Source organism: Eulemur rufifrons, chromosome 30, assembly GCF_041146395.1.
Source record: "Eulemur rufifrons isolate Redbay chromosome 30, OSU_ERuf_1, whole genome shotgun sequence".
Classification (NCBI taxonomy): domain Eukaryota; kingdom Metazoa; phylum Chordata; class Mammalia; order Primates; family Lemuridae; genus Eulemur; species Eulemur rufifrons.
Genome location: NC_091012.1, coordinates 138,680,072 through 138,692,215, shown reverse-complemented (window position 1 = coordinate 138,692,215; position 12,144 = coordinate 138,680,072). Strand labels below are relative to the sequence as shown.

The window sequence follows — 12,144 nt, the reverse complement described above, 5'->3', positions numbered from 1 at the left end:
TGGGGAGAAGGAGGAACACCAAAAATAATATGATATATTCCAAACACATGAATTATTAATGCATCAGAATCTGACAGTGAATTGAAAAAAAGTATGAACTGAAAACAAAAAACAGGGAGAAAACATCTCTAAATGTCATAAGTAAATGAATTCCCATCAGTTCTCTCATCCCAAACACTAGCAGGATTAATGACATTCTTGGAAAGTGATGGATTACTTTGCAAGATTAATGTGTTTTGTTTTATTAAATAGACTCTGTTTTGTTTTCATTTCTGAACTTATGAAATTGTCACTTCTTCGGATAGAAACAGAAATTAGCTATGAAATTTAAAATGTAATCAGTGATGATAATACAAAATAGAAGCAGGAAAAAGTAGTTTTGTTCTTTTAAGGTGATTTGAGATCACATGCTTTCAAATTAGGAAAACACACTCACCTAAAATGAAAATTCCATACATTATGTGGTGACAGGTATCGGCCTTATCTTTCAGAGAAAGAAGGTAATATGAAAGACAGTTGTATATTTCTAAGTTCACTAACAAAATAATATTTTCTCAAGTTGGCAGGATATTAATAACTTAAAGGGCAAAAATCGTATTAAATGACAAAAGTAACAATTTAAAACAAAAGAGTAAACAGCATGAGAATTAAGAGCTTTATTTAATCCTCTTGTTGGGGTATTGTTTCTCAGATTCCCCCGAGGATAGGTTTTAACACTTTGGGGATTAAGCAGCCCCAATTCTTCACCTCTTTACCATTTTGTTTTCAAGTGCAGCCTTGAGAAGTTTCAAAATTCTTCTTTTCTCAGAATTCCCCATTTCCCAACCTGCATATTTTACAGAATGCTGGAAAGAATCACAAAGTGTAAACACACACCCACCCAAAACCCAAACAAGAGGAAAGGAAGCGAAGTTGTCAGGCACACTGAGCTGGTGGAAAGGACTGTCACATACACACGTGCTCCAGTTACCACTTACTAATCCTCCAAGCATGTCCCACCACATACATGGCAGCCAGGAATGGGCACACAGAGATGTTTGTTATGAACAGACAGCAAACGTGCCCTGTGATGTCAAGGAGTCCAGCTGCTGGTGGGACATTTCTGCAAGGATCTCAATAAAACTTTGCTATTTAAGACACACGGAAATTTGGGTGGGGCTAAACAAAAGCAATTTATAAAAGGAAGAAAATATTCTTCATCTGAGAAATATCAACACCCATGATAATGTGTTAAACAATTACATATAAGGATTAAAAGATGATTCGTGGTTATAATAGTTTCTTTCTTCGCTCCAACAACTTGTTGCAGCAATTTGCTTAAATGTCTTTCCTTTCTCCAGCAGGAAATAATTCCTCTTGAAGGCAAGAAGTACATCTCCCTGTGCTGGGTCCTCCCGACGGAGAGACCTGAAGGGTAACTGGGTTTGACAGATTCTGATTGGCTGGAAGGATTTGGGTGGATGCGAGCGTGCCCAGGGGATGGTGCTGATGGACTGATAGTTTTCAAGCCTTTTTTTATGACACCAGCAAACTTTCAACTGTCCACACCTGTGCCACTCTGTGACATAAAGCTGCCCCCAAGAGCCAATGAGAGAGCAAGAAGGGTAGCACTATTTCCCCTGCAACTTCGCGATTCTCTGTCACATCACAGCTGATATTTCTACCTTTCCTCTCACTGTTGACATACTGAGAAGTGGGTTCATTCAGTGTAAATATTTGGGAATGTGACAATTAGGGCTTGAGTTTCTGCTGTGAAGCCTTGGCTACCTCACTTTCAGACCTTCCAGTTTTCTTATCTGTAAAAGAAAAACAACAGTCTGACCTGGCAGAGTTGTTGTACATAGATATTTTACAGTGAAATGGCACTGTCAACTCCGAAACGTTATGGAACGCAATGCTAAACACCCTCTATCCTGTGGCTCAGTCATTCAGAAGCGTGTCTGACTTTGGGTCCACCCTCACTAATTCCCAAATGGAGTCCGACTATACACCAAGGCAGGAGTCCTTCCCCTCTTCCCCCATATTATACCCATCTGGGGCTCTTTCTTAGGGGGCTGCCAAGGATCCTAGAGCTGACAGTCAACCAGATTAGTAAGAACAGGAAGAGTAAGTACACACACGCCCTAAGCGTGATGGCCTGGGCACGCTTGTCACCTGTCCTGCAGAACAAACAGCTTGCGCTTTGTGCAGGTCACTCCCTCACTAACAAGGTCCCACAGCCTTGATGAGCTGAGAGGCTAATGCTGTATCTTGTCCATCAGGCCACCGTCCCCAAAAGACAGACCACATTGTTGCAAGACGCTACATTTTTACTCAAGTTGTTGCAGGTTGGAATAACTCAGCTTTCGAGGTTTGCTCAAGTATCATCTCCCCTGAGACATTTTCCCCAAAAGGGTGAGCCCCCTCCTCTGAGATTTCATACAAAAAAATCTTAGCACTCACTTTTGGACTAAAGATGTCTGTTTTACAAACGCCTCTTAGCCCCAACTAGACCATAAGTTCCTCAGGGACAGGGGTTTTCTGTCTCAGTGCTCCAACTGCAGCACTCCGTTGAAATGAGCTAAAATACATGGAAGTGCTTAAATTGGTGCTTTTTTTAAATGGAGGGAAACCTCCAGCACTTAGTCTCTGGTTTACATTAGAATGAGCCAGAAACACTTCTTTCTTATTTGTTCCTGTGCGATTTTTACTTATTGGCTATCAGGGATAACTCCTTTCATCCAACCCTCTCTACCGTCAGGGAGGATGTCTCCCCTTATCTCTTTGAAACCAATTGTGAAACTTTTCAGGAATGCAGAAGAAATTTCAGGTCATGGAGGACGCAGCTCCTCGGTTGCATACTCAGTTAATCCAATGCTGGGGGCTACCTCAACTACTTGGTCATCTGTGCCTTCTTCCTAGGCCTGCCGGGGAGGACTATGGTTAAATGGTATGGCCTCTCTCCTCGTCTGCTGTCTGTCTACCATACAATTATTTCAAGCTCGCCTGAATAGTAAATATTTTCACATTTCACTGAACTCTGGACAATGATATATTGGTTTCAAGAAATGAAATCTTTAGATATAAACTAAATTCAAATAACAGAAAATGTTCTGAATCTGTTTCCTTATAAAAAGTGCGTTTTATTTAAATTTATATACACTCTCAAGATTTTTTTTTTTTTTTTTGACAGAGTCTCAATCTGCTGCCCAGGCTGGAGTGCTGTGGCATCAGCCTAGCTCACAGAAACCTCAAACTCCTGGGCTCAAGTGATCCTCCTGCCTCAGCCTCCTGAGTAGCTGGGACTATAGGCACACACCACCATGCCTGGAGAATTTTTTTCCTATTTTTAGTTGTCCATCTAATTTCTTTCTATTTTCAGTAGAGACATGGGTCTCACTCTTGCTGAGACTGGTTTTGAACTCCTGACCTCAAGCAATCCTCCCGCCTTGGGCTCCCAGAGTGCTAAGATTACAGGCACAAGCCACCATGCACAGACTCAAGATTTGTTTTTGAAGGATAGTAGAAGTCTGAGCTGGGAGTCATGAAAGCTAGGTTCTATTTTCACTTCTTCTACCTACTAACTGTATGTGCTGGAGCAAGTCATTGCTATAAGCATCAAGTCGCCTAATCTGAAAACACGAAAGTGTTGAATTGGATCAGGTGTCTGTGAAGGTAGACATCTTAGATTGGGTTTCCTAGAAGCAGAGGTTGGAATGGGGTTTCATGGACATGTGCTATATGGGAGGGAAGCTCTCAGTGGAAGAGAAAGTGGAGAAAGCAGGAGAAGGGAAGGGAGGGACCAAACAAGAGATGTGATCTCAACTGAAGACCTGGGTGAGTTTGAACCATGCAATGCTTTGGAGCATCAATTGCACTGCAGAGTTGATTCCAGCAGGGGGCTGACCTCCTATCTCCCCTTAGCAGAGAGCCAATTGCCCGGGATCACCCACATTAAGGCAGTAGGACACAGGGCCATGCTGGCAAGATGGCGCTCATCGGCCAAAGGTTAGTCCCTTAAAGGGAGCAGCTGTAAGCTATTAGCAGCTGATACAGGAGCTGTGGGTAGAGTGGGGGGAGGGTAAAAGACAGGAGGTCACCAACTGCACCTCCCAGAAAAGGCATTGGTGTCTATGACCTATTTTCAAATATTTCAGAAAATCCAAAAGAAATCATACATTTTCCTAAGATGATGGTGCAAAGATAACTAAAATATCACGAGTATTAGTTTTATCAATCCACTCTGTTCATGTGGGCAACCTCCTGCAGATCTGAAGCTTGAAAGAGTTATGACTATCTTTGATTAACGTTGAGGAAAAACTAGGTCATACTTAATAAATGCCATATGTTGATAGACAGCATGCTTTCAAAATATGGAGCCCAGTGTAAGTTAAACAGAAATGTTGAAAGGTGGCTGGCTTCAGAGCCCTGACAGTCTATGAGCTTAGACGCAGTGCACACAAAGTATGTGATCCAATGATCTACACAAGACATTGCAATGAGTCATTTTCAGTTTCCTCTGGTCCTGTTTCATAAATAAAATGCCTTTTGACAATATGAATATGCTTTACTGATTGCTGTTCCAAACCCCCACCCTCAAAATTGTATGACAGTCAAATTTCTGGAAAGCAACGCCAATTTATACATAGGACCGTCTCCATTTCTGACAACACAAGCATTGCCCACTTACACTTTCATACGTTGTTCTTCCTTAACCCTAACGTGTTATATGCACTCACTGAAACATACAGGTAGAGTATAGTATGAAATCTGGTGACTTCATTTCAAATAAATATAAAAACCTCCAAATTTATGATTAAGTTGTTTAAAGTGGGAACACTTGCACCAACAATATTAACTTTTTAATGTAAGTATACGAACACATACACGTGCATATATCATACCATATATATGCAGACATATACATGCATATATTAATATATTTAATATGGTACATGAAAAAATGAACAAGTTAATAAGTACGTTTTCTACTGTGTTTTTAAAGTGGTCTATTGTGGTCACGCTAAGGTAGACTTTCAAATCATGTTCGAGGAGAAACTCTATTAAAAAACACAAAACTTTGCAATGAAGAGTGTAATGTTTTGTTTGGGTCAAATTCAGAACTTCTTAGAAACACACCCAGAGATACAGTGACAGAGACCAGGAAACACCGGGACAGAACTTGATCACATCCTTCCTCTCCTGGCGACTCCACGTGCCTGGCCCTCCTGGCATATAACTTAAAACTCACTACAGTGCAAACTGACACATCACACCGGGGCTAGGTACACGCACCACAGAACCCTCTGATATCTGTGAGCCTGGGGCTGGTTTGTAGCTGCTCCGTTTTTGATGCGCTAATTGTTTGTTTACTTTTCCTCAGAGGAGAGGCCACGGTCCTCTAAGTAGAATGAGCTAATCGCCAGCTTCATTCTGCTTTTTGCCAAAACAAACAGCTTCCAATTACTGCTAGGAAAAGCCTCTGTGCTCTAATCAGCTACCTCAGAGAGCCTATCAGTGGTACTTTATAGGGTGAATAATGTCCCATTAAGCAAGAATCTCTTAACACTAATAAAATTCTAGAACCCTAGGGCTAAGGCTGCCACGACCTGCTATTTATCTTCCAATAGGACACACCCCCTCCTCTCTTGCACAGCGACTACTATTTTTCCTCAAACCCTATTCTCTTGAGCCTACTTTGAGAAAACAGGCAGAGGATGAGCAGGTCCCAGGCCTGCTGTCACTAGCTCAGGCACGTCGTGGCCAGGTCCCCTCCTCTGCCGGCTGCTGGACCAAGGCATTGTACTCGGGCCTGGTGCAAGTCCTCAGGAAGTTGAGCCAGGCACCTCCCCTTCCTACAGCTAGCTGCTCCCACCTGCAGTACACGGGCATCCCCAAGTGTATTGCAGCCTCCTTGTGGACGTGCTAGGGGCCTGGCCAGTCACCAGACACGCCATGGTGCTTCAAGACACCACCATGCCCCAGGACACTGCAGGGCATGCATGCCCCACCAGACCCTCCCTGTGCCCATATCCAGGTCCCTGCATAGGGCAGAGCTGGCAGCTATCATGTGAGGGGAGGTAGGGAAGAGGAGGCAGGTGGGGGCTGGGGTGCCAAGGGATGGTGGAACAGGAAGCAAGAACCTGTCCTGGAGAGGTGAGGGGGAGGTGGGAGGCAGGATCACTCATCAGCTGAGGCTCCACGCCTGCAGTGTGTGTATGAGTGTCCCACCCAACGCTCACATGTGTCTCATCCAACTCTCACACACAAAACTCAAACTCGAAGAATTCCAATATGGCCATTGCAGAGCCTGAAATCCCGAGCGCAGGTCCTCCTCTGAGCACGGAGTCACACATCCACAGAGCTGACCCTGCTGTGTGTGTTTTGTGTAGCAAGGGTGCAGGACCTTGCAAGGTTTAAGCCTCCTTAGCGTGGAGGTTCCTCATCCGGCCGTCTGTAGTGTTAAAGGGTATGATGTTGACTTATGCTCGCTTGGGAAGAAACCACTCTACTCCTGTGTTCTCAGTGTCACCAGAAGATGAACGAAGGAGGAAAGGAGGGAGAATGTGCCTGAGTTAAGCCCGGTCTCTTTTTAGGTGAATCTCATTTAACTGGAGAGCAAATTCATGCCCTATGCTAGTTGGGCCATTCCTAGGGGACACTGCCCACTAGGCACACCCCAAAGCCTTGGGGGAGCCTTCTCTGCCTCCTCCCAGCAACCCTGAGTCTGGTGTTTTGGTCCCTTCTGGCCTCTTGAGGATCCCTCCAGGGATAACATGCTCTGATATTTGCGTGTAAAACAGGCACTGCACAATATAAACATAAAGAGTAAATGTCATACTAATCGTTTAATATTTAAATTTTCCTTTGAGAACAATATAGAAAAGCAAACTGAAAACACCATGACAAGTCAAGAGAGACAGGCCACTGAAGAAAGGGAAAAGTTTCATATTTTAGTTCCTACAACAATCACTCTTTTGTGTGCTATTTAAGAGGCTTCATGTTATAACATTGCACCAGGCCCTGAAAATTACATAGTCAGTCCTCAAGTAAAATGACCAACTGACCAATAAAATCCTAAAAATAGAAACAAAGCCCCAAACTGGAAGCCACCGTCGCTGGGAAGCCAGCTCGACCACATCTTAGCTGTGTGGCTGACTGACCTTCTCAGGACCTCTTTCTCTTATCTATGATGAGAGGATGAGAACAGTACCTGCCTCCTGTGGGTGTTGCGGGGATTAAACGAGACAATACTTGTAAAGTGGCTGGTAGACTCTCTGGTACTTATCAATCTTCTGGGTAGAGTTAGCGCCTTTATTACCATCACTTGTGTCACTCCCAACATGTTTTAGTCCCGATTTCACCTTGCAGGGCAGGTGCTTAGCTCCCACTCGGCACAGGAGGGGTGACATCCAGGAAGGTGGTGTGATCTGCCCAAGCTACCCATCCACAGGCAGCTAGGCCTGGATGCAGAACAGAACTGCCTGGCTCCAAAGACCCCCGCCCGGCCCCATACCCTACAACTCAGAGCTCCTCTTCATTCTGCTAGTTAAAAGAAAAAAAAGAAAAGAAAAAACAAACAAACAAACAAAAAGGATATCCTCCCCAACCACCTCATTGGCAGGATCTTAACCACACACATATATAATATTCATGAACTTGAAATGGCTACACACCAAATGCCCTGTATAAAGCATCACAGAGCTGGATACCAATATTTTGGGAGGCGCTAACGTGCACTGTTTCTTTTCATGAATGAAGGGTGGCATTCAGTAGCGCATTGATGGGGTTCAGAACTCATCTTCCTTTCAGTATCATGTTCTAAGTTCTTCCAGGTCGGGGCAGTGTCAGGCAATTCAGGTATTTCCAGCCCCACTCCCAACCCCTCGAATCAGTATTGAGTCCCTGGTGTGCACATCCACCTGCAGCTTTGCCACCTAGGTGCTGCAGGGCTGGGCAGTGTAGGGCAGTGGGGAGACCCGGGGTGGAGATGATCAGATTCCAGCCTCCTCTGCAGGTCACTGCCCATGAGGGCTCCGAGTCACCGCTTACACCGTGAGTGCATAGGTGGGGTTCTTCCATGCAAAGGCCTGGCAGCTTTCACACCACTCCAGAGTCCACACACCTGGCTGGCATCCACGCTGGAGGTGAGGCCAGCCTTCTCTCACCCTTAAAAAGAGGCCTGGAGTTGAGGAAGGAAGATGGGAATGGGCACCTGCTTCAGAAGCAGCCTTCTGTGTGGGCTCACTTGCGGGCCTCGAAAGCAGGTGATCCTGACAGAATGGGCCCTTCCCAAGACTTCCTCTAGACCTTGGTAGACAAATTAATAAATACCGCAAGCAGCGTCATGAGTTGGCAGCAAACTGATTCCTCCATGGTCCTTCTAATTATTATTATTTTAAAGGCAGGAGGTGGCAGACGGGGATGCTTGGGCTTTTATAAGGAGAGGATGTTTCTGTCTTTTCAGACCTTAAGAAAGCTTAATCCCTGCAATTTGGATAAATCAGGTAGGCATTATCAGGTTAGGGTTAAACCTCCCAGAGTGGCTTTGCAATTGATTACAAACACAGCAGTTATCAAGCCTAACTGAGTAATTTGCAACTTGTTTCACCCCCAGCTAATTAAAATGTAATCGGGATTGTCTGGCAATGTGCATTCTGTCAGCAGTTTTTCTTCGGAAGAGAAATCATGCCAGAGACCACAAGAAAAGCCTTTCACGGGAATTGGCTTGATCTAAACTGCTTCTTTAGACGCTGAAACTGTAAAACAAATAAATTACAGCAACTGACAATTCAATAAAAAGAAAAAAGAAGAGGGGAAAAAATGATACTCTTCCTCCCCAGCATGGACTGTACTGTTTTGTTTTCTGTTGTTCAAACAATAGTGTATCATCTTCTCAGGAGAGTGGCTTTCAGGGTAGGGTGCGCGGTTTTGATGCCAGGTGCCTGGGAACCGGCCCCCTCCTGGGTCTCTCTCCAGGATGTCCAGGTAATTTCACCGCAGGAGGTGAGCGCTCAGGGTTTTCCTGTGCCTAAGTCCCAGGAGGACCGCAGAGCTTGTTGGTTCTGAAACCCACAAGGAACCTGCAGCCGTGGGGGCCACATGTGGCCTTCTGGATCCTTGAGTGCAGCCTTTTGACGGAATCCAAACTTCACAGAATACAGAGATTTATTGTGTGAAGTTTGGATTCCGTCGAGGGGCAGCACTCGGAGATCTGGAGGGCCCCATGTGGCCTTGAGGCTCCACGTTCCCCCCGCCCTGCGACGTTGCTTCTTTGACTTAGGGACGAACGAAACTACACACTGCACACACGCCAACTGAACCAGCTGTTGCGATCTCTGAAGATCCCAACTTTGAGCTCTCCTTGTGCGACTCATTCATTAGCTCACCCGCCAGGAAGAACATTCCCAAGGGCTGCGAAGAATCACCCGAAACTAAACCGTCCCTAATCTCGCCTGCTTCGGCAGCTCAATTCCCTGGGCCCATCGGGAGCCCCCCTTTGCTCGGCCTGGCGAGGGGGGCGTCCAGTTTGTTCCCGAGCAGAAGGCTCGGCTCCCAACCCCGGCCCAGCCAGGGAGCCCCGCATCTCCGTGCACCTCCGCACTTTTCCCTGGGGCTAGAAGTTGGGAATTGGAACAGGTGGGTACCTAAGGCGAGGAGGAGAGGCAGAGGAGGATGGCAGAGCAGAGAAATAAGGTGCCTCAGTGGATGGTCTCAGAGCTAGCGTGCTCGACTGGGCTGGAGAAGGCAGCGGCGGGACTCGCGCTGCTGAGTCCGGGAGCTGCTCCCGTGCGCCCACCGGGACCCGGAGTCTCCGCGCAAGTCGCCACCGTGCAGGCTCCCAGCAATCCACAGGCGCCAAGCGTGCCACTCCCTGAGCCTCCTACACGCACGCACACGCTCCTCCACCCTCATGCTGAAAGAACCCACCGGGTTGGGGGAGACCCCGAGACTAGTCCCCGGAGCATCCAAACACGGCCCCGCTTAATCTCCCAACCCCTGCATTTCTTCCCTTACGCTCTGCGCTAGTCTTGAGCAAGACGTTGAATCTTTGGGACCCCGAATGAGGCGCTCATCCCGCCCCCGCCCCTCCCAACACACACATACACAAATCCTGGAACACACGACTTGGCCCAAGTGCCCTGGCTGGGGGATCCAAGGGTGGGCAGTGAGCTCCAGGCCCGCCGCATGTGCAAGCCAGAGCCCAAAAGAGACAAAAGTGTCGGCCCGCCGGCACCTGCGGGGCTGGGGCGCGTCGCGCGGGTCCCCGGTCGCCGCCGGGCGCACCGCCCGGACTCAGTCGCACAGCCAGCGGCTCCGAGAGCCCCGGAGCGCCCGGGAGTTTGTGGGACTCTCCCGGGCCGGGAGTGTTGCGCGCTTAAGTCCTGGGAAACTAACAAACCCACAGCCCCGCCCTGGGCGCCCGCAAAACTGCTCTCCCTCCCAGAGGAAATCGCCTGTCGTTTTCCCCTGGGAAGGGGTGAGCTGGGGAAGATGCTGAGGCTTCTTGTTCGGCGAGCCGGGAGGAGGCTGGAAAGGGTTGGAGCGCCCCGACTGTAAAATCCACGCCGAGGGAAAGCCGGGATCCGCCCGCGGAGCTGGGCGAGAACTTCGGGCGCCGCGGCGCGGGAGAGAACGGGCGGGAGGGCGCCCCGCGTACCTGGAAGTGCTGGAAGAAGGCGGAGATGCGCGTGATCTGCAGGCTCAGGCACCTGGAGGCGCAGCGGGCGCGCTGGACGCTCCCGGCAGACAGCGACTCGTCCAGCCGCCGCGCCGCAGCCGCGCTGGGGCCGGCGGCCAGGCAGCCCCCGGAGGCCGCCAGCCACAGGCAGAGGGTCAGGGCCGCGCCGGGCGCCCGGGGCACCATGGCTGCGGGTCGCGGGCGCGGGCGCCGGGCGCTGGCCGAGGCTCCCAGCTCCGCGCCGGGGCCGCACTGCTGGGGACCTCGCGGCCGCCGCAACTCCGCCGGAAAGTTCAATCATTCAACTCCGGCCGCAGCCCGCTCGGCAGACCTCCCTCCCCGCTCTCCCCCGAGGGGTGGGGTGAGGGTGACAGCAGGCCGCGCCATTGGCTGAGAGCAGCGTGAGTGACAGGGGGGCCGGGCGCGCGGCCAGTGGGCAGGTCCGCCCCGCCGCGCGCCCGGGCGCTCCAGGGAGGGCGATGCCGAGCGGTCCCCGGCGCTGCGCGGGTCTCCAGAGGGTAGGACTCCTGGGCGGGCGCCTCCGCGGTCCTCAGCAACAGCTTCCCGCCCCTGCAGCCCTCCCCTCCGTCCAGGTGGGCGTCAGGTGTGAGCAGGCCCAGGCCAGCGAGGAGAGGCGAGGCGCTCTCTCGGGAAGAGGGAGGAGGGCCTCGGGACCCCCAGGGGCGTCTGCCTGAGCAATGACCCAGCGCCCCAAAGTTGTCTGCTGCCTCCCCAGTTTCTACCCCGGGCCCAGGCTTTTCTCATATCTGAGCGTCCCTTTGCCCAAGTGGGGGAAAACACATGAGAAACTGAAATAGACATGTAAGGGCGTGGGCACTCGCGGGACAGTGCCCCTAAGACGGTTTCCTCCTCCTGCCCACCTCCGTGTCTTCTCTCCTTCCCTCACGCTCCCTCCCGTCCTCCCCATTCCTTCTTTCATCCCCTCCTCCCTTCCTCCTGCCTTCCTCCTGCCTTCTCTCCCTCCCTTCCCTCATTATTATGATTACCTGGAAACAACCTGAGCAAATAGCTAGCGACTGTGAGAGCCACACACCTTGTTTCCTCAGGTGTCTGTTTTTCTACTAAGCATTGCACGCCCCGAGTGAGTGAATTATTCAAAACAGAATTCTTTCGTAACTCTTTCATTCCCCAGCATTTGCCCCAAGCCTCTTGATTTGGCCATTATAGCTTTGAAAATGCCACTTCATCAACTCTTGCAATCTTTTCCAACGCTCTTTCAGCTCTTTCACAAGTTCTCCCTTTCCACTCAGGAGAGTGCCAGGGAAAGAGACAGGAGGCTTTGATGACACACAATCTGTAACAGAGCTTTATATTTATTCTCCTGAGCTCCATGAGGAAGACACTCCACCCCACACCCTTGCAGGTAGGAGATCCTAGAATAAAAAGACTCAGGCACACTCCTATTCGAATGTGGAACAACTGACTGATATTCCTGGGCTCTGACATGTCCGAATTCTAATACG

General features: G+C 49.2%; 1 protein-coding gene across 1 annotated transcript in view; it reads right to left on the bottom strand.

Annotated features, from left to right (window-relative positions):
* ANOS1 (anosmin 1) overlaps positions 1–10,846 on the bottom strand; it is a 150,467-nt gene extending 139,621 nt beyond the window's left edge. The window contains exon 1 of the mRNA XM_069463845.1: positions 10,640–10,846. Coding sequence (XP_069319946.1) covers positions 10,640–10,846 — 207 coding nt within the window. The remainder of the gene's footprint in view (positions 1–10,639) is intronic.
* Positions 10,847–12,144: the final 1,298 nt, after the last annotated feature.